This window comes from Pecten maximus, chromosome 1, assembly GCF_902652985.1.
Source record: "Pecten maximus chromosome 1, xPecMax1.1, whole genome shotgun sequence".
Classification (NCBI taxonomy): Eukaryota; Metazoa; Mollusca; class Bivalvia; order Pectinida; family Pectinidae; genus Pecten; species Pecten maximus.
The window spans coordinates 11,807,021-11,829,508 of NC_047015.1; the positions used below are offsets into that span (position 1 = coordinate 11,807,021).

Consider the following 22,488-nt stretch of genomic DNA (forward strand, 5'->3'; position numbering starts at 1 on the left):
ATAGCTACAGTACAGTAATTTATTACATCTCGCTGTAGAGATAATTTATATTTGTTGGTGTCATTTGGGGTTAAAAACCTTTATGTTTTCCTCTTCAAAGGTTAAAGGCCAAGTAAGTCTTTGTGTGAAAACTTGAGTTCCTTTTGGCCAATCACATACATTTGATACTTTTATGAAGACAATAAGGGAATTGCATTGTGGTTTTTTGGGAAGCGACGTTTTTGAAATTTCAAATGTATGTTAGATAGTTTCTTAGTATTCTTTTATTTTGATACAGAATATATGACACAATATAATTAGATATATAACTTCATCAAGTTTGTGAAAATCTATACTTGCAAATGTATGGTTTATCATTAATAAAAATAGTTTCCAGAAATTTTTTTTTTCCAAATTTAATCTAGATGCCGATTAATAAAACTAGAAAAAGTTCTCTTTTTTTCCCACCTCGCTTTTGTTAATTTTGATTCAGAAACTTTTATAGAAAATTTAAATGAATTAATTCAATCAATAAAAAAGAAAAAAAGCAAAATTAAAATTATGCAACCTTTTTTTTTAATAAAGAAAATAATTATTTTACACTAATCATTTGAAAATGATCATGTAAAACTTACGGTACCTCTGCTTTTTCCATTAAATTATTGTCATCAACTGATTTACTTGGTATTTTGCAATGCATCAAATATTCATACATGTTTATAACATACATAGTAAGTATTTGGAAATGTACATTAAAGTGAATTTTGCAGTTTTCTTAAAATTTACCATAATTATAAAGTGCTGCAGGTGAGTCATAACTATTATACTTGCATGTATGTGTAATTATTGTTTCAGAAATGTCTTGGCAGAATTAAAAGAGGACCATAACAATTCTTTACAACGGCTGAAGCAGGCCAAGGACCAACAAATAGAGGCTGCTGCCACTTCCCATGATACCACAAAGTAGGTCACTGTTAACCAATGTCATTAAGCAGGTCATTGTAGCTGAAAATAGCAAAGTACACCATTTTGTAACTAAACAGGGTGAAGCTCGGGTAGAAAAGTGTTATAGTGGGACCTTGTATGTTATAGGTCGTTAGTGGCAGCTGTGACTCTGATTGAAAATAATGCCCGTGACCTTGGAGAACTTCAGATGAAGGTCAACAGCTGGCATAGTCAGGGACTGGATGAACGGGAGATTATCACCAGGTCAAAGGATGAGCAGCTTCGTAGTAAGTTACATAAATCTGGCTGATATTATAATGGTTTTCATCCGTTAACTGGCTTTATCAACTTTGATTTTGATACTTTTTATCTAGTACTTGGCAAGCCTCCAGGAAATTATGCAGATTTTCCAAACCTTAGACTTCGAATGTGTGTTTAGAAAATTAGGTGACAGAGCACTAGACAAATACTGAAGTTAAACACCCTGAACGGGTGAAGGAATACTGAAGATACATTTACATAAAATACCCAATTGTCACTCTCCTATAAAGCAAGACCATTCATTTCAGCTGTGCTTCAATTTTAAAGATTTATTCTTTACAGTAATGAAATTGCTTGGTTTGGTAGAAAAGTAACACTTTTTTTTTTTCACAACGAGGTCTTATAATCAGCGAAAGATATAAAGGGTTTTATACGTTAAATTATGTGAGTGATGCTGACAAAAATGTGTTAAATAATTTAACCAGTGTCTGAGTCTCAATCAGCAGATGAGAGATTGAATGTAAGAATTATTATGAGACTAAGCTTATAGGCCTAGAACTAGAAGTAAAACAATATATTGACTAACACACATTCCTCGGTCTTTAAAACAACTCCTGATTTTTAGGTCACCTGAGACAAAGTCTCAAGTGACCTATTCTAATCGCCTTTTGTCCGTCGTCGTCCGTCATCCGTCTGTAAACAATTTACATTTTTGACTTCTTCTCCAAAACCGCTTAACCAAATTCAATGAAATTTGGCAGAAAGCTTCTATGGCTGAAGGTCAACCAAAATTGTGAATTATATGGTTCCCACCCCCCAGCGGCCTGAGGGGTGGGGCCAAATAGGGTCAAATTGACTAAAACTTCAAAAATCTTCTCGACTCTCAGATATGGTGGAATCAAACACTCTTCATAGATAGAAGGGTTTTATGGTGTTTTACCAAAACTGTGAATTTCATGACACTGGGGTCTCGCGTTTGCCCCTGGGGAGGGGGTAAACTTTACTATAGTTTATATAGGGAAATCACATTTTTGACAATTATTTCTTGAATTTGTATTAGAATTCATTCTAACCTGGTTAACATTATCAGCATGGGATAACAGTCTGATGGTATGCACATGTTGGCCCTGACTGACCCCCAGGGGCTGATGGGCGGGGCTATAAAAGGGTCAAAGTGACGGAAATTTCAAAAATCTTCTTCTCAATACCCATATAAGATAGAATCAAATACTTTTCATAGATGGAAGGGTCTTATGGTGCTTTACCAAAATTTTGAATTTCATGACACTGGGGTCTCACGTTTGCCCCTGGGGAGGGGTAAACTTTACTATAGTTTATTTAGGGAAATCACATTTTTGACTATTATTTGTTGGATTTGGATTGGAATTCATTCTAACCTGGTCAACATTATCAGCATAGGATAACAGTTTGATGGTATGCACATGTTGGCCCTGACTGACCCCCAGGGCTGATGGGTGGGGCTATAAAAGGGTCAAAGTGACTGAAATTCTCAAAAATCTTCTTTTCAATACCCATCTAAGATAGAATCAAATACTTTTCATAAATGGAAGGGTCTTATGGTGCTTTACTTAAATTTCGAATTTCGTGACCCTGGGGTCTCACGTTTGCCCCTTGGGAGAGGGTAAACTTTGCTATAGTTTATATTGGGAAATCATATTTTTGACAATCATTTATTTGATTTATTTTTTTTCTTAAAATTATTAGCATGGGATGAAAGCTTAATGATATGCACATGTTGGCCCTGACTGACCCCTTGGACTGATGGGTGGGGCCAAAAAGGGTCAATTAGATTAACTGAAATATTTCAAATCTCAGGTGACCGTTAAGGCCCTTGGGCCTCTTGTGTCATTCATATTGGTGTAATTGAACAATAGATCATTTTATAGCAATTGGACCCATAAAATAACTGTGAAATGCAACTGGACTATCAATAATTCAAAAATAGCCACAGTTTGTTAGTGACCTGATATTGGTTAGTAAAATTAGTCAAAGCATAAACGATACCAACTCCCTCACATCTGAAAATTTTCATATTAATTTGATGATAGGTATAGAATCAAAATTATTTTTGAATAAAATTATTTGCTTACTATCAGGTTTATCAAACAGAAATAGGAAGTTTTAAAATCAGAACTCTGCTTTGTACTTCCAATGTGTAGTTATAAGATGGAATTTCTTACTTCAGTACTTCAGGAAAGACTGGCCAAGCAACAAGATGACAATGACCAGGAGCGTCAGAGGTTGAATGAGCTGACCAACCGATTAGAAGCCCAACTCCGGGAGCAGAATCGTCAACTGGATGAGGTAAGTTCTTGTTGAGTAATTTATTTAAGGTTCCATTCCACAAATGTTCACTCCTTAGTTTGTCAGTACATGTACATATGCGATGAAAGAGATAATTGTGTATGTATGGCGATACTGTCAGACAGAATGTTTATACTACTCTAAGGCATTCTGATTACTGAACTTCCAAACATGGATAACAGAGAGTTACGAGGCATTCCGGAAAATCCTCAGAACAGTAATTAAAACTCCAGTGCTATTTTACAACATTCCTCCCTGTTTACTAAGAGTGTGATGTGGTGTGTGTTTAGTGTCACAGTTTGCTGTGCATGTATTCATGGCATGGAACACTTTAACTGGTAATCAAAAGCACTTTATTCTCTCAAACTAAAACTATGTAAAACCACTTCCCATAAATTATGTTATAAAGCTGTGTAAAACCACTTCCCACAAATAATGTTTATAAAACTGGGAACAGTATTGTGGGAATGTATGGAGCTGGAGTTGAGGAAGCATTGTGACTGTGTTTACATGTAGTATTTCTGTTTTGTCCATTGTGACTGGTGTTTACATGTAGTATTTCTGTTTTGTCCATTGTGACTGGTGTTTACATGTAGTATTTCTGTTTTGTCCATTGTGACTGGTGTTTACATGTAGTATTTCTGTTTTGTCCATTGTGACTGTGTTTACATGTAGTATTTCTGTTTTGTCCATTGTGACTGGTGTTTACATGTAGTATTTCTGTTTTGTCCATTGTGACTGTGTTTACATGTAGTATTTCTGTTTTGTCCATTGTGACTGGTGTTTACATGTAGTATTTCTGTTTTGTCCATTGTGACTGTGTTTACATGTAGTATTTCTGTTTTGTCCATTGTGACTGGTGTTTACATGTAGTATTTCTGTTTTATCCATTGTGACTGTGTTTACATGTAGTATTTCTGTTTTGTCCATTGTGACTGGTGTTTACATGTAGTATTTCTATTTTGCCCATTGTGACTGGTGTTTACATGTAGTATTTCTGTTTTGTCCATTGTGACTGGTGTTTACATGAAGTATTTCTGTTTTGTCCATTGTGACTGGTGTTTACATGTAGTATTTCTTTTTTGTCCTTTTTCTTTAAAAGCAATTGTGTGAAGATATTATTTTTTTGATAAATCAGTGATTATCAATTTTAATGTAAACAATATCTGATTCTTATTTAGGAACGATGGAAAACAAAACAGGAACATAATCGTCTTCATAGTCTTCAAGTGGCCCTAGAAGAGGAAAGACAACTGTGGACAGAACAGCAAGCTAGAGACAGAGTCAATATAGATAAGACAAGGGTGAGGATATAGGAGGTTAAGGATAGGACACAGACAATAACGGTTCATACCCTGGCTATAACACTAAGGATAAAGGAGGTTAAGGATAGGACACAGAGAAAATAATGGTTCATACCCTGGCTATAACACTAAGGATATAGGAGGTTAAGGATAGGACACAGAGACAATAACAGTTCATACACTGGCTATAACACTAAGGATATAGGAGGTTAAGGATCATACCCTGGCTATAACACTAAGGATATAGGAGGTTAAGGATAGGACACAGAGACAATAACAGTTCATACCCTGGCTATAACACTAAGGATATAGGAGGTTAAGGATCATACACTGGCTATAACACTAAGGATATAGGAGGTTAAGGATAGGACACAGAGACAATAACAGTTCATACACTGGCTATAACACTAAGGATATAGGAGGTTAAGGATAGGACACGGAGACAATAACAGTTCATACCCTGGCTATAACACTAAGGATATAGGAGGTTAAGGATCATACACTGGCTATAACACTAAGGATATAGGAGGTTAAGGATAGGACACAGAGACAATAACAGTTCATACACTGGCTATAACACTAAGGATATAGGAGGTTAAGGATCATACACTGGCTATAACACTAAGGATATAGGAGGTTAAGGATCATACCCTGGCTATAACACTAAGGATATAGGAGGTTAAGGATAGGACAAAGACAATAACAGTTCATACCCTGGCTATAACACTAAGGATATAGGAGGTTAAGGATCATACACTGGCTATAACACTAAGGATATAGGAGGTTAAGGATAGGACACAGAGACAATAACAGTTCATACACTGGCTATAACACTAAGGATATAGGAGGTTAAGGATCATACACTGGCTATAACACTAAGGATATAGGAGGTTAAGGATAGGACACAGAGACAATAACAGTTCATACCCTGGCTATAACACTAAGGATATAGGAGGTTAAGGATAGGACACAGACAATAACAGTTCATACACTGGCTATAACACTAAGGATATAGGAGGTTAAGGATAGGACACAGACAATAACAGTTCATACACTGGCTATAACACTAAGGATATAGGAGGTTAAGGATCATACCCTGGCTATAACACAAAGGATATAGGAGGTTAAGGATAGGACACAGAGACAATAACAGTTCATACACTGGCTATAACACTAAGGATATAGGAGGTTAAGGATCATACCCTGGCTATAACACTAAGGATATAGGAGGTTAAGGATAGGACACAGACAATAACAGTTCATACACTGGCTATAACACTAAGGATATAGGAGGTTAAGGATCATACTCTGGCTATAACACTAAGGATATAGGAGGTTAAGGATCATACCCTGGCTATAACACTAAGGATATAGGAGGTTAAGGATCATACCCTGGCTATAACACTAAGGATATAGGAGGTTAAGGATAGGACACGGAGACAATAACAGTTCATACACTGGCTATAACACTAAGGATATAGGAGGTTAAGGATAGGACACAGAGACAATAACAGTTCATACCCTGGCTATAACACTAAGGATATAGGAGGTTAAGGATCATACCCTGGCTATAACACTAAGGATATAGGAGGTTAAGGATAGGACACAGAGACAATAACAGTTCATACCCTGGCTATAACACTAAGGATATAGGAGGTTAAGGATCATACCCTGGCTATAACACAAAGGATATAGGAGGTTAAGGATAGGACACAGAGACAATAACAGTTCATACACTGGCTATAACACTAAGGATATAGGAGGTTAAGGATCATACCCTGGCTATAACACTAAGGATATAGGAGGTTAAGGATAGGACACAGACAATAACAGTTCATACACTGGCTATAACACTAAGGATATAGGAGGTTAAGGATCATACTCTGGCTATAACACTAAGGATATAGGAGGTTAAGGATCATACCCTGGCTATAACACTAAGGATATAGGAGGTTAAGGATCATACCCTGGCTATAACACTAAGGATATAGGAGGTTAAGGATAGGACACAGAGACAATAACAGTTCATACACTGGCTATAACACTAAGGATATAGGAGGTTAAGGATAGGACACAGAGACAATAACAGTTCATACCCTGGCTATAACACTAAGGATATAGGAGGTTAAGGATCATACCCTGGCTATAACACTAAGGATATAGGAGGTTAAGGATAGGACACAGAGACAATAACAGTTCATACCCTGGCTATAACACTAAGGATATAGGAGGTTAAGGATAGGACACAGACAATAACGGTTCATACCCTGGCTATAACACTAAGGATATAGGAGGTTAAGGATCATACCCTGGCTATAACACTAAGGATATAGGAGGTTAAGGATAGGACACAGACAATAACAGTTCATACACTGGCTATAACACTAAGGATATAGGAGGTTAAGGATCATACCCTGGCTATAACACTAAGGATATAGGAGGTTAAGGATAGGACACGGAGACAATAACAGTTCATACCCTGGCTATAACACTAAGGATATAGGAGGTTAAGGATAGGACACAGAGACAATAACAGTGAAAAGCAACTTAAAGCTATTTATTAATTATGTTTAAGTTTATGTAAGAAAGCTTTGTGTTTTTCCAGGAATCACTTCTGGAAGATGAGAAATCATTGCTGTCACAGCTTCATCGTGAGAGACAGTCACTGGCTGAGGAACGGATGCAGTTTAACGTCTCACAACAAATCCAGAAGGATGAGACTGAACAGTACACCATGAAGTTGGCTCATGTAAGTCGAGTATTTCTTTTATCAAGAAGGGATATATCAAAGTTAGCTCATGTAAGTCGAGTATTTCTTTTATCAAGAAGGGATATATCGAAGTTAGCTCATGTAAGTCAAGTATTTCTTTTATCAAGAAGGGATATATCAAAGACTAATATTCTATCTCAGTCTGTGAAATATCTCTTATCATAAAATCAAAACAAATCAGCATAATATCATAAGCTTTTCTTGAAGTATCATGAAGGACCAGATGATTGTTTTTGATAGGTCAGTAGAGCCAATCATATTTTTCTTGACATCATAGAAACCAATCAATGATCTCCGATAGTCACTGCCATTGCTATTATTCATAGTCTCACTGAGGAGACAGGCTCATTGGCCTTTCTTTAAATTTACAATTGCATAGAAAATTTTTGTTTTGCAAACAGTAATTTCTTCTGAAATGAAAGTAATGTAGAAAATGTAATTGATATCATATGGACAAATAACAGGCTAAGGCAGAGTATGAAGCCACTATGAAAGCTATATCTGGGGAAAAGAACAAGATGTATGAGCGTCGACAGGAACTACAGGCAATAGAGGATCGTGTAAGGGAGGAGCAGAGGAAACTAGAGAGAGAGGAGGACAGATGGCGTGGTAAACAGGAGGACTTTGAAGAAACAGCTGCTACTCTGAAGGCCAAGTCAGAAGAAGTGGATGAGATGTACATGGTGAGAATTATAAAATGTATCGATAAGTCGTTATAGTATGACCGATCAGCACCAAATCAACATAATATTTGTATTGCTGTAAATGTAAATTTTAGCACCTTTTGCATGGGGAGCATTGCACTAAATTATGATTGCACCAGTCAAACCTTTTATATACAGTTTTCTTAGCAAATAATGTTGGTGTGTCAACTTGTCGATCAACTAATCTGTTGAAAGTTGGCTTGAGCTAAAATTTGTGCAAGTCAAAATTAGTATGTCTTTTAAAGTACCATGATTTAGGCCAGATGTTCCAACATTGTTTGTTAGTTTCAGGATTATGTGAATACCATGAGTGGCAATCTATTGTTTTACTTCATGGTAGTATTTTGGTTAGAACTTTGATGTTTTCTCCTTGTCTGTATATTACAGGAGGCTCAAAAGAAGTTTGAGGAAGGGGAGCAGGCACTGCTGGAAGCACGCTCGCTAGAGAGTGAAGACAAGATGAGGATGGACAGCATACAAGAACAGATTCAAATCCTAAGGGTCAAAGAAAAAGAGATTGCTGAGGTCAGTATAGGTCAAGTATGGTCAACTTGTTATATCTACCGAAGTACATCTTATCGTCTGTCTCCAGGACTGGATTGAAGACCTCACATTGTTGCAGATTTACATGTAGCTGGAGAGATGAATTACTGCTCAGGATAAAGTAGTTCAGACAGATTTCACTCTACAATTATACCACCAGTTATTTACCAGAAGAAGTACACCATTGATCATAGCGTAGACTAGTAGTTGTTTAATACCTTATAAGGATCCAATGAGCAATATTTACCTTCTGCTTATTCTAAGAAACAGTGATATTGTGATTTGTTTCAGGAAAAGCTCCGTCTGTCGAGGGAGAAGAAGGAAGTGGAAAACCTTCGATTTACATTGCTCTGTCCAAACTGTCGCACACCCAGGGGAGACAGCATGGATATCAGCCCACCTCAAGGTACCCACTCTCCTGCTTAAACTGCAATATTGGTTTGATGAAGAATATAGGAAGGCTTCCCCTTCAGATTTGAATTAAGGTTATCATAATAACTAAATGAGTGCAAGAGAAATCAGCTGCATAATGGTGGGTTTGGCCTCCCTGCAGGGGCCTGAGGAGCAGGGCCCAATAGGGAAAATATTACCAAATTCTTCAAAATCTTTCTTTTGTAGGAACGACAGGGTTTTGTCTGAATACTGTATAAAGCACCCTTGCGAGATAAATGATTTTGTATAAATGGCAGGGCCCCATAGAGGAAATATAGGAAAAATCTTTCTTTTGAAGGAAGATCAGGATCTAGTCCAAATTAGGATGTAAATCATCCTTGGGGGAAAGGGAAAATTATTTTGTATGAAAGAAAGGTGTGGTCCCCTGGGGCCTTAGGGTTGGGGTCCATTTAAACATAAATTCTTTGAAATCCCTTTTCTGTAGAAATGTAGAGTGTTTTGCCAAAGTTAGTGAAATATCCAGGTGAGCAATACAGGCCGTCTAGGCTTCTAGCTAACAAAATCTGATATTGATGCAACAAAGATTGGTAACATCTTATACACAAATATTCTGAAAAATCTATGGAATTAATGCTTTAAATGATTTGCTATGCATACATATGTGTATTTGAACACTGATTGTTTATAGTACTGGTGGGGAATGTGCCTCAGGGTATAAACCAGTCCGCACCTCCTTACGTGGGCAATGGGTACCACTCCGTGTCACAGGTGGTGCCACATCACCAGATTCCTAGTCCAGCAATACAGATGTCCCTGAATTCTGTCCAGTCCATTACTGAGACCATCAAGGCTGACCGGTCAGTACGCATGTGGAAGGTGGAAGCCATGAAGGTATGACCAATTAAACCTCTCAGTAAACAACATTGTTAACATGGTGAAGATATCAGAAAGGTCATCTTTAAATGATTGTTTATAAAAAAAAACTGTCAGATTCTAGTGATTCTTGAGATCATATGTCAAACTAGAAGTTAAGAATATAATGATGTGCCTGGTAGATTAATGTAGAAACAAGATTTTCCAACCAGACATTGTCATGTTCATTATCTATAATAACGTTATGAAAATTTATAGATATTAAATTGACTTTACAGGACCAGAAGTACCTAGATGAACAGAACATGTTCCTGTACACACTAAGACATATGCCATACAACAAGTCCTCTACTAATTCCTGATGGAGTGTTACCAACAGTCACCCATGCTGGCATCAGAACCGTTTTGGATCCATGTGATCTTTGTATTTAAACTTAACAAGGAACATGTCCATTCAGTTGGCAGCCCTTCTTAGGATCCCAAGATTTTGTATCTAGCTAGTCAAAGAATGCAAATTTAACAAGAGAGAGAAAATGTATGGCGTCCCAACAATACAATGATGTTGTGTCACGTGTTTAATCATCAATATTACATACAAAGAATGCTAGCAAGCTAGTTAGAGTAAGAGAAATATAATCATTCTCCTTATCAGTGATGGGATCTCACCTGAGCAGGTCACCTTATGTTTTTCAACTGAAGAATTTTCCTCCCGGGGTGGAGATCCCTGCCTCACCCATAGAGGGGGTAAAGAATCTTCCTCCCAGGTTGAGATCCCTGTCTTACCCACAGTGGGGTAAAGAATCTTCCTCCCCAGTTGAGATCCCTGTCTCAACCACAGTGTGGTAAAGAATCTTCCTCCCAGGTTGAGATCCCTGTCTTACCCACAGTGGGGTAAAGAATCTTCCTCCCTGGTTGAGATCCCTGTCTTACCCACTGAGGGGATCCCTGTCTCAGACACAAGGGGGTGAAGATTAGTCCATGATTGCCAAAAAGCAAAGAATACTGTACTTGTGTTTGTCAGGTCTGTGTGAAACCTATTTTGACTAGAAATCTTATTATATCATAGAGTCAGTATTCAGTAATAATATGTACTATGTAACTGTATAAGTGGTATGTGATTTATAGAACTTCTATATACATGTAGTACATGACTATGTATATGCCCACCATCGTGCCTGTTATTGACCAACTCCACCTGCCTTATACAGTATTAGGTACATCCAGAGCATTTTGTGGAGAATATGGCTTTACTAGATACTTAATTGGTTAGGATTTTGGTATACAGGAAGGATTTGTTGTAGATATATATGAGGCACATGTTACTATAGCCCGAGTTTCCTCTGGCCCTGACACCATGTCTGGTGTAGGGCCCCTACACCAGACATGGTGACAGGGCCAGAGGAAACTCGGGCTAATGTTACTACTGTGATTGGATGTTACATGTGTATCTGTACTTGTTATGACTGTTGTATCATAATGTGAATGGCTGTTACACGTATGTGTGCTGACACAGGGGTGTATATACCAGATAAATGACTAGCAAATGTAATGTGTATGTATCTAATTATAGGTAACTTGTATTTTTACCTAATATTGTTATCTCAGAATATAATATGAACTTGGCAGAATCTTTAGAGATCTGTTACAATTTGTATTTCATAAAAGCAGAATTTATAATCACTATCATAATGGAATGTATGTGACCAGCTCAGTAGAGCATTTGAATACCTATTGTAGAGTGTGTATACTGTACCAGTTGATACCAGATGTTAGTACACTTTACATGCTACATTTAGTGTTTACCTGTTACTACCTACATGTAGTCTACTGACTCTTTATAATTATCGTATGTACAGTTTTCAAGAAAAATTCTAGCAAATGGTAATGATGTTAAATAAATATTCCCTAACCAAAAGTTAACATAAGTTTAATGGTGACTTCATGTCATCTTCATTACAAATTCATAAATTACAGCTTTACTCTCTTTTTAAACTCCTTCAGTTCCAGGTTGTAATCTTGTCGTAGGAAGGATTTTTTTTGTGAATGTCTAGTGTGTAGTTTCCCAGCCGTTGTACAGCTGCAGTTACTAACTTGAACTTGTCCAACAGCCTTCCTGACATTTTATGATTTGATAATAAAAGATAACTAAGGCAACAGTCCTGAGCTGGAGTTGTTATTGATGGTGCTGATTATCAGTGACAAGAGATGTTGGTTGTTATTGATAGAATGGTGCTGATTATCAGTGACCAGAGATGTTGGTTATAATCAAGTGTATGAAATTTCAAGACAATTGGATCATTACTAGGTAATGAAGACACTAGAGCGGCGACGTTTGATTATTAGTTCCCCATCTCAAACTGAGGTAGACTATCGATAAAGTTTATTGTTGTTATCAGCGATTCAACAGAGATACGCTAGAATAGTCGATAACTTTACTTTTTCACAGTGTTCTTTTGTTTAAACCCTGGCAACTATTGGACCATGGTCTATGATCTGACAGACTTTTTCAAATGGCATTTTGACAAGGGTGATGTCCCCTTATCCATTGTCGTTTGGCACTGCTCGCTTGTAAACGCAAACTCATACAAGAGATGATGGTTCGGATCATTAATGATCATTAGTGAAGACGGTAGAGCAGTTACTTTGTTTGCTGATTTGTCCCCCCACTTCAAATCATGGTTGACTTATACAGTTTCGTGTTCTGTCTGTCCATTCTTCCACACAATCATTTTGTCCAGGGTCTATCTCCTACACTACTTGACAATAGAACTTGAGGCATGGTTCACCTAGCTGAGGCGGTGTATATTGTGTCAAAATTAGGTCACTCTGACCTTCATTTTGACCTTCGACTTACATCAAGAAAAAATGTGTACAGGCTCTATCATACACTACTTGACACTGGCACGTATGGATTCACCTAGGTGAGGCAATGTGTCAAAATTAGGTCGCTCTGACCTACTTTTTTACCTTAGACGTACAAAGAAAATTTTATCCAAGCTGTATCAAATTCACATTGATCTACATTTGATATATTGATACTGTCAATCCTGCAATACTGTCTTATTTTCTTCAATCTGTTGTGTATTTAGGAAAATATTGCCTCTGGCTCGGGTACTTGGCCATCTCTCCTGTCGGCCATTTCAATTCCCAGATCAGACTTTATATTGAATGGGCACCAAGGGAAATCTACACATGTATCTTTAAAAAATTAGTGGTAACAATCTTCCCAGTAAGTCTCAAAGTTGAATGGGCACATCTAGGGACCATGCTGAACCTACAAATGAAGTTTGAGAGATATCTTTCCAGTACTTCACAAGAAACAGAGATAACAAGGATGGATAGTATTGCAACAGCAATACAAAGTCCCCTGCCTGACCTAGGAGTGCACCTGTTCATTTCCCATTTTTTAAACTATTATACTGATCATGTATACCCAGTTTCGTTAAAATCGGAGTAGTACTTTAGGAGGAGTTGTCCGGACAAGCCTCAACCAATGAGGAGCCGGCAGCCATTTTTAAAAATGTTTTTTTGAAAAAAAAATAAAGGATGCACAACTACATTTTATACTGATACTGTACACCAAGTTTCGTTAAAATCGGAGTAGTACTTTAGGAGTTGTCCGGACAAGCCTCAACCAATGAGGAGCCGGCAGCCATTTTTAAAAATGGTTTTTTGAAAAAACAAGAGATCCCAGAGGGATCTTGGCGCCCACCATTGAATGACCTGTATAGGTTCCATGTCAGATTGATCTTTTCCCTACTTTTCCCTTCCTCTAAGTCTTACTTATCTGTGTAAATTCAGAAACAGCCCTCTAGTACTTTTCAAACAAGGGGAACCTATATACAGAATTTAAGATTTAGCTATAATGGCTGTCTGTCGGCCATGTTGTTTTCGTATTGGTCCCAATATGCAAAACTAGGCACTGAGGGGAACCTACATATGAAATTTGAAAAAGATCCCTTCAGTACTTTCACAGAAATAGCGATAACAAACTTCAATTGTCAAAATCCAAGATGGCTGCCTGTCAGCCATGTTGTTTTCTGATTGGTCTCAAAATGCAATATGCATAACTAGGCACCGACGGGAACATGCATATGAAATTTCAGAAAGATCCCTTCATTACTTTCTGAGAAATAGCGATAACAAATTTTAATTGTCAAAATCCAAGATGGCTGCCTGTCAGCAATGTTGTTTTCCTATTGGTCTCAAAATGCAATATGCATAAGTAGGCATCAAGGGGAACCTACATATGAAATTTGAGAAAGATCCCTTCAGTTCTTTCACAGAAAAAGCGATAACAAATTTCAATTGGCAAAATCCAAGATGGCTGCCTGTTGGCCATGTTGTTTTCCGATTGGTCTCAAAATGCAATATGCATAACTAGGCACTGAGGGGAACCTACATATGAAATTTCAGAAAGATCCCTTCATTACTTTCACAGAAATAGCGATAACAAACTTTAATTGTCAGAATCCAAGATGGCTGCCTGTCAGCCATGTTGTTTTCTGATTAGTCTCAAAATGCAATATGCATAACCAGGCACAAAGAGGAACCTGCATATGAAATTTGAGAAAGATCCCTTCAGTACTTTCACAGAAATAGCGATAACAAACTTCAATTGTCAAAATCCAAGATGGCTGCTTGTCGGCCATGTTGTTTTCCGATTGGTCCCAAAATGAAATATGCATAACTAGGCACCAAAGGGAACCTACATATGAAATTTGAGAAAGATCCCTTCAGTACTTCCTCAGAAATAGCGATAACAAACTCCAATTGTCAAAATCCAAGATGGCTGCCTGTCGGCCATGTTGTTTTCTGATCGGTCACAAAATGCAATATGCATATTTAGGCACCAAGAGGAACCTACATATGAAATTTGAGAAAGATCCCTTCAATACTTTCTCAGAAATAGAGATAACAAACTTCAATTGTCAAAATCCAAGATGGCTGCCTGTCGGCCATGTTGTTTTCTGATCGGTCCCAAAATGCAATATGCATAACTAGGCACCAAGGGGAACCTACATATGAAATTTGAGAAAGATCCCTTCAATACTTTCTCAGAAATAGAGATAACAAACTTCAATTGACAAAATCCAAGATGGCTGCCTGTCGGCCATGTTGTTTTCCGATCGGTCCCAAAATGCAATATGCACAACTAGGCACCAAGGGGAACCTACATATGAAATTTGAGAAAGATCCCATCAGCACTTTCTCAGAAATAGCGATAACAAGAATTGTTTACGGACGGAAGGACGGACGGACGGACCACGGACCACGGACGCAGGGCGATTTGAATAGCCCACCATCTGATGATGGTGGGCTAAAAATAAAGGCTGCACAACTACATTTTATACTGATAATGTATACCAAGTTTCGTTAAAATCGGAGTAGTACGTTAGGAGTTGTCCAGACAAGCCTCAACCGATGAGAAGCCGGTGGCCATTTTGAAAATTGTTTTTTTTTGAAAAAAAAATGTGGGATGCACAACTACATGTTATACTGATAAGGCATACCAAGTTTCATTAAAATCGGAGTAGTTGTCCGGACAAGCCTCAACCAATGAGAAGCTGGTGGCCATTTTGAAAAATGTTTTTTCAAAAAAAAAATAAAGAATGCACAACTACATGTTATACTGATCATGTATACCAAGTTTCGTTAAAATCGGAGTAGTACTTTAGAAGGAGTTGTCCGGACAACTGTTGCGTGACAGACAGACAGACGGACGGAGGGTAAACCTAAAGTCCCCCCGCTTTTTCAAACGGCAGGGGACTAACAATTATTTATGGATGGACAGACCACTGATGTTTGATGATTTGAACAGCCTACCATTAGCAGCCTAATGATGGTGAGCTAAAATCACAGCAGGGCCCTGGTTGTGTTCTAGTTTGAGATATATAGTGGTGTATTTATTGATGTATGTGTAATTGATTATAGACAACTTGAATGACATGATTGACTTCTGATGGAATTTCCAGAAAATGTGTTTACATTTATATATTTTAGTACATAAGAAAATGTGTTTACATTTATATATTTAAGTACATAATGATATAGCAGAGACTATCAACCAATCAGATTGAAGGATTTTACCTTCATGAATAACTAATTCAATTAACGGTAGGTATTTGTTGTATTTTAGTTCTGAATGGTAAGGGTAGAAGTAAGGATAGTACATTTCTACTTCTTTACAACAGGATGACGTACAGGCATCATACAGTATATAGATCAGTGTAAGATACACTGTAGTCATGTTACTTGTTAAATCAGTGTTAAGTCCAGGGTTGAAATCATTTTTCTCAATGTGAAACATTCTCGGGTCTTTTCTAATTCTTTGTGAGAAAAATACGTACTCCTTCAGTTATTTTACCAGTGTATGTGTTCACAACACTGCTTTTAAATTCCAAGCAAGAATGATAAACATTTTGTCAATTAAAAATGTTTTATTGATTAGAAATCTTCATATTATGAACTATTTCAGACATGAATATAAGATAGTAGGATAGGGTGGAGACAGACTTCTATGTAATTAGAATCGACAATACAGTATAATGGTGCAGGTGGGTTGTGGATTCCAAATTACATTTGTATAAAAAACAAAAATTTAAAAAAAAAATGTTTGTAGGCAAGATGGTCATGGGAAAAAAAACCTGCTGACAATTACATTTATGTCTGGAATAGCAATTAATAATGAACTTGATATTTACTAGGAGAGAGACTCTCCAGTTGTAGGACCATATGACGGTTCTTGTACTCCAGGGATTTGTGTTGTGCAGCAGAGGAAAGTGTTGCTGTAACAGTTTAACAGTGGGAGTAATAAGGAAAAAAATCGGAACAGTGTACCTCTGTACCTCAGTGCTTGGTAACAGGAAAGAAAATTATTTTTTCTAGTTCTAAAATAAAGATGTTTGACAGAAAACATTTAATTATAAGTAATTTGTTTTATGAAATAAGACTTAACAATTTCGTAATGTTTTCCTTAAGACATGTTCCTCTGAGGAATGCTCCTTTTAATTGTTAAACAATGACATTTCAGTTTGATAATTAATAATGATTTTTTTACAAGGGTAGTTTCACCACCATTTAAACTTATGTTATCAGTCTTCTTTGTTTTATTTCTATTTCATTTCAACCTGTCTTTGTAGGAAAACAGTTTATTCCCAATTATTATTTTGATAGTCACCTGGATAAGGGTGATGTTCCACAATCTATTTACATCCACATCTACATTATTGACATCTGGAGTAAATATGTGTATCACAGCACATCTTGTAGACATAGACAGTCTTACATGACTTTCCATTGCATGGGAGATTATGTATAGATCTAAGATTTTCATTTTACAGAGCCCTTGGTTCATATGAAATGGGAACAATGCAAGATACTGTTTATCACATAACTAGAGAGTAATCAATATTTTCACATTTGTAATACAAAATTTCATCCGACTGAAATCTAAAATGACAATACAGAATTCTCTAACTAATCCACTTTGTTTAGGTGATACAGAGAATTAAGGACCTCACTATTGACACATAAGGTACCTACAACCAATCACCTCTTCTGTGTGTTTTTACACAGGGAAAGATTTGAATATGGTTAATGTTTTCATCAAACCAACATTAAATCAACAAAATTAATGGACAGCACCATAGATAATAATAACCTGGTAACAACAGCTAAACATCACCTGTATTTTATGATTATAGTGCATTTAACAAGGATATGATTTACAAATAATGAAATAATCTGAAACACAACCAGGAAAATATCAACAGAAAAAAGTATGTATGTTTTATATCTACTTTAATTTGTAAAATTGTAGCAAATAATGTACAATATGTAGTCTCTTTTCCTTCTGATAATTGTCAAAATGATGAGTAAATTTCTTAGGATAATTATCAAAATGAAGATGAGTAAATCTCATTGTACTGGTCCCTCCTCCCCTATATCTCATTGTACTGGTCCCTCCTCCCCATGTGTCATTGTACTGGTCCCTCCTCCCCATGTGTCATTGTACTGGTCCCTCCTCCCCTACATCTCATTGTACTTGTCCCTCCTCCCCTATATCTCATTGTACTGGACCCTCCTCCCCATGTGTCATTGTACTGGTCCCTTCTCCCCTATATCTCATTGTACTGGACCCTCCTCCCCTACATCTCATTGTACTGGTCCCTCCTCCCCATGTGTCATTGTACTGGTCCCTTCTCCCCTATATCTCATTGTACTGGACCCTCCTCCCCATGTGTCATTGTACTGGACCCTCCTCCCCTATATCTCATTGTACTGGTCCCTCCTCCCCTATATCTCATTGTACTGGACCCTCCTTCCCATGTGTCATTGTACTGGTCCCTCCTCCCCATGTGTCATTGTACTGGGCCCTCCTCCCCATGTGTCATTGTACTGGACCCTCCTCTCTGTTTATCATTGTACTGGTCCCTCCTCCCCATGTGTCATTGTACTGGTCCCTCCTCCCCTATATCTCATTGTACTGGTCCCTCCTCCCCATGTGACATTGTACAGGGTCCTCCTCCCCATGTGAGATTGTACAGGGTCCTCCTCCCCATGTGTCATTGTACTGGTCCCTCCTCCCCTATATCTCATTGTACTGGTCCCTCCTCCCCATGTGACATTGTACAGGGTCCTCCTCCCCATGTGACATTGTACAGGGTCCTCCCCATATATCATTGTACTGAACCCTCCTCCCCTATATATCATTGTACTGGTCCCTCCTCCCCTATATCTCATTGTACTGGTCCCTCCTCCCCATGTGACATTGTACAGGGTCCTCCCCATATATCATTGTACTGAACCCTCCTCCCCTATATATCATTGTACTGGTCCCTCCTCCCCTATATCTCATTGTACTGGTCCCTCCTCCCCATGTGACATTGTACAGGGTCCTCCTCCCCATATGTCATTGTACTGGTCCCTCCTCCCCTACATCTCATTGTACTAGTCCCTCCTCCCCTATATCTCATTGTACTGGTCCCTCCTCCCCTATATCTCATTGTACTGGTCCCTCCTCCCCATGTGTCATTGTACTGGACCCTCCTCCCTGTTTATCATTGTACTGGTCCCTCCTCCCCATGTGTCATTGTACTGGACCCTCCTCCCCTATATCTCATTGTACTGGTCCCTCCTCCCCTATATATCATTGTACTGGTCCCTCCTCCCCATGTGACATTGTACAGGGTCCTCCTCCCCTATATCTCATTGTACTGGACCCTCCTCCCCTATATATCATTGTACTGGACCCTCCTCCCCATGTGTCATTGTACTGGACCCTCCTCCCCTATATCTCATTGTACTGGACCCTCCTCCCCATGTGTCATTGTACTGGTCCCTCCTCCCCATGTGTCATTGTACTGGTCCCTCCTCTCTGTTTATCATTGTACTGGGCCCTCCTCCCCATGTGTCATTGTACTGGACCCTCCTCCCCTATATCTCATTGTACTGGACCCTCCTCCCCATGTGTCATTGTACTGGTCCCTCCTCTCTGTTTATCATTGTACTGGTCCCTCCTCCCCATGTGTCATTGTACTGGACCCTCCTCCCCTATATCTCATTGTACTGGTCCCTCCTCCCCTATATCTCATTGTACTGGACCCTCCTCCCCATGTGTCATTGTACTGGGCCCTCCTCCCCATGTGTCATTGTACTGGACCCTCCTCCCTGTTTATCATTGTACTGGACCCTCCTCCCCATGTGTCATTGTACTGGACCCTCCTCCCCATGTGTCATTGTACTGGTCCCTCCTCCCCATGTGTCATTGTACTGGTCCCTCCTCCCTGTTTATCATTGTACTGGACCCTCCTCCCTGTTTATCATTGTACTGGACCCTCCTCCCTGTTTATCATTGTACTGGACCCTCCTCCCCATGTGTCATTGTACTGGTCCCTCCTCCCCATGTGTCATTGTACTGGTCCCTCCTCCCCATGTGTCATTGTACTGGTCCCTCCTCCCCTATATCTCGTTGTACTGGTCCCTCCTTCCCATGTGTCATTGTACTGGTCCCTCCTCCCCTATATCTCATTGTACTGGACCCTCCTCCCCTATATCTCATTGTACTGGTCCCTCCTCCCCATGTGTCATTGTACTGGTCCCTCCTCCCCATGTGTCATTGTACTGGTCCCTCCTCCCCATGTGTCATTGTACTGGTCCCTTCTCCCCTATATCTCATTGTACTGGTCCCTCCTCCCCTATATCTCATTGTACTGGACCCTCCTCCCTGTTTATCATTGTACTGGACCCTCCTCCCTGTTTATCATTGTACTGGTCCCTCCTCCCCATGTGTCATTGTACTGGTCCCTCCTCCCCTATATCTCGTTGTACTGGTCCCTCCTTCCCATGTGTCATTGTACTGGTCCCTCCTCCCCATGTGTCATTGTACTGGTCCCTCCTCCCCATGTGTCATTGTACTGGACCCTCCTCCCTGTTTATCATTGTACTGGACCCTCCTCCCTGTTTATCATTGTACTGGTCCCTCCTCCCCTATATCTCGTTGTACTGGTCCCTCCTTCCCATGTGTCATTGTACTGGTCCCTCCTCCCCTATATCTCGTTGTACTGGTCCCTCCTCCCTGTTTATCATTGTACTGGTCCCTCCTTCCCATGTGTCATTGTACTGGTCCCTCCTCCCCATGTGTCATTGTACTGGTCCCTCCTCCCCATGTGTCATTGTACTGGACCCTCCTCCCTGTTTATCATTGTACTGGACCCTCCTCCCTGTTTATCATTGTACTGGACCCTCCTCCCCATGTGTCATTGTACTGGTCCCTCCTCCCTGTTTATCATTGTACTGGACCCTCCTCCCCATGTGTCATTGTACTGGTCCCTCCTCCCCATGTGTCATTGTACTGGACCCTCCTCCCTGTTTATCATTGTACTGGACCCTCCTCCCTGTTTATCATTGTACTGGACCCTCCTCCCCATGTGTCATTGTACTGGACCCTCCTCCCTGTTTATCATTGTACTGGACCCTCCTCCCTGTTTATCATTGTACTGGACCCTCCTCCCCATGTGTCATTGTACTGGACCCTCCTCCCTGTTTATCATTGTACTGGACCCTCCTCCCTGTTTATCATTGTACTGGACCCTCCTCCCCATGTGTCATTGTACTGGTCCCTCCTCCCCATGTGTCATTGTACTGGACCCTCCTCCCTGTTTATCATTGTACTGGACCCTCCTCCCTGTTTATCATTGTACTGGACCCTCCTCCCTGTTTATCATTGTACTGGACCCTCCTCCCTGTTTATCATTGTACTGGACCCTCCTCCCCATGTGTCATTGTACTGGTCCCTCCTCCCCATGTGTCATTGTACTGGACCCTCCTCCCTGTTTATCATTGTACTGGACCCTCCTCCCTGTTTATCATTGTACTGGACCCTCCTCCCCATATATCATTGTACTGGACCCTCCTCCCCATGTGTCATTGTACTGGACCCTCCTCCCTGTTTATCATTGTACTGGACCCTCCTCCCTGTTTATCATTGTACTGGACCCTCCTCCCCATGTGTCATTGTACTGGACCCTCCTCCCTGTTTATCATTGTACTGGACCCTCCTCCCTGTTTATCATTGTACTGGACCCTCCTCCCTGTTTATCATTGTACTGGACCCTCCTCCCCTATATCTCATTGTACTCGTCCCTCCTCCCCATGTGTCATTGTACTGGACCCTCCTCCCCTATATCTCATTGTACTGGACCCTCCTCCCTGTTTATCATTGTACTGGTCCCTCCTCCCCATGTGTCATTGTACTGGACCCTCCTCCCCATGTGTCATTGTACTGGACCCTCCTCCCTGTTTATCATTGTACTGGACCCTCCTCCCCTATATCTCATTGTACTGGACCCTCCTCCCCATGTGTCATTGTACTGGACCCTCCTCCCTGTTTATCATTGTACTGGACCCTCCTCCCTGTTTATCATTGTACTGGACCCTCCTCCCTGTTTATCATTCTACTGTTCCCTCCTCCCCATGTGTCATTGTACTGGACCCTCGTCCCTGTTTATCATTGTACTGGACCCTCCTCCCATGTTTATCATTGTACTGGACCCTCCTCCCTGTTTATCATTGTACTGGACCCTTCGTTGTTACATGTTATTTTTTGTACTGGTCATTACTGTATCATTACTATCTGACAGAGTCACTTGTCAACAATTGATGTGACTTGAATCTGCATCATCTGCCAACCTAGATTGCACATGTAAAATACATAATAACTCTGGAGACCCTGGCAATTAATGAAAATTCACTTTGCTTGCAGGACATTCATAAATAACAGCTGAAAATTGAAGATATACATTGACAACAATTGTTTTTATATAGGACTCTTTCATGCCAGTGAAATATGTCTATACAAAAAAACGTATCTCAATAGACACAATTAAAA

The 22,488-nt window shown here is 39.5% G+C and overlaps 1 protein-coding gene and 1 long non-coding RNA gene across 3 annotated transcripts in view; both read left to right on the forward strand.

The window, feature by feature from the left end:
- LOC117325020 (fas-binding factor 1-like) overlaps positions 1-12,253 on the forward strand; it is a 44,739-nt gene extending 32,486 nt beyond the window's left edge. The window contains exons 22-31 of the mRNA XM_033880906.1: positions 835-942; positions 1,072-1,211; positions 3,392-3,510; positions 4,692-4,814; positions 7,420-7,563; positions 8,049-8,267; positions 8,676-8,813; positions 9,123-9,237; positions 9,913-10,115; positions 10,376-12,253. Of these exons, the coding sequence (XP_033736797.1) occupies positions 835-942; positions 1,072-1,211; positions 3,392-3,510; positions 4,692-4,814; positions 7,420-7,563; positions 8,049-8,267; positions 8,676-8,813; positions 9,123-9,237; positions 9,913-10,115; positions 10,376-10,459 (1,393 nt within the window). The 3' untranslated portion in view covers positions 10,460-12,253. The remainder of the gene's footprint in view (positions 1-834; positions 943-1,071; positions 1,212-3,391; positions 3,511-4,691; positions 4,815-7,419; positions 7,564-8,048; positions 8,268-8,675; positions 8,814-9,122; positions 9,238-9,912; positions 10,116-10,375) is intronic.
- On the forward strand, positions 5,317-7,339 carry LOC117325030. Of its 2 annotated transcripts, XR_004532117.1 has the most exons (4): positions 5,317-5,895; positions 5,938-6,938; positions 6,981-7,213; positions 7,321-7,339. It is a non-coding gene; the product is annotated as an uncharacterized LOC117325030 (long non-coding RNA). The 2 variants fall into 2 exon arrangements; XR_004532116.1 differs by having other exon boundaries at positions 5,938-7,213.
- Positions 12,254-22,488: the final 10,235 nt, after the last annotated feature.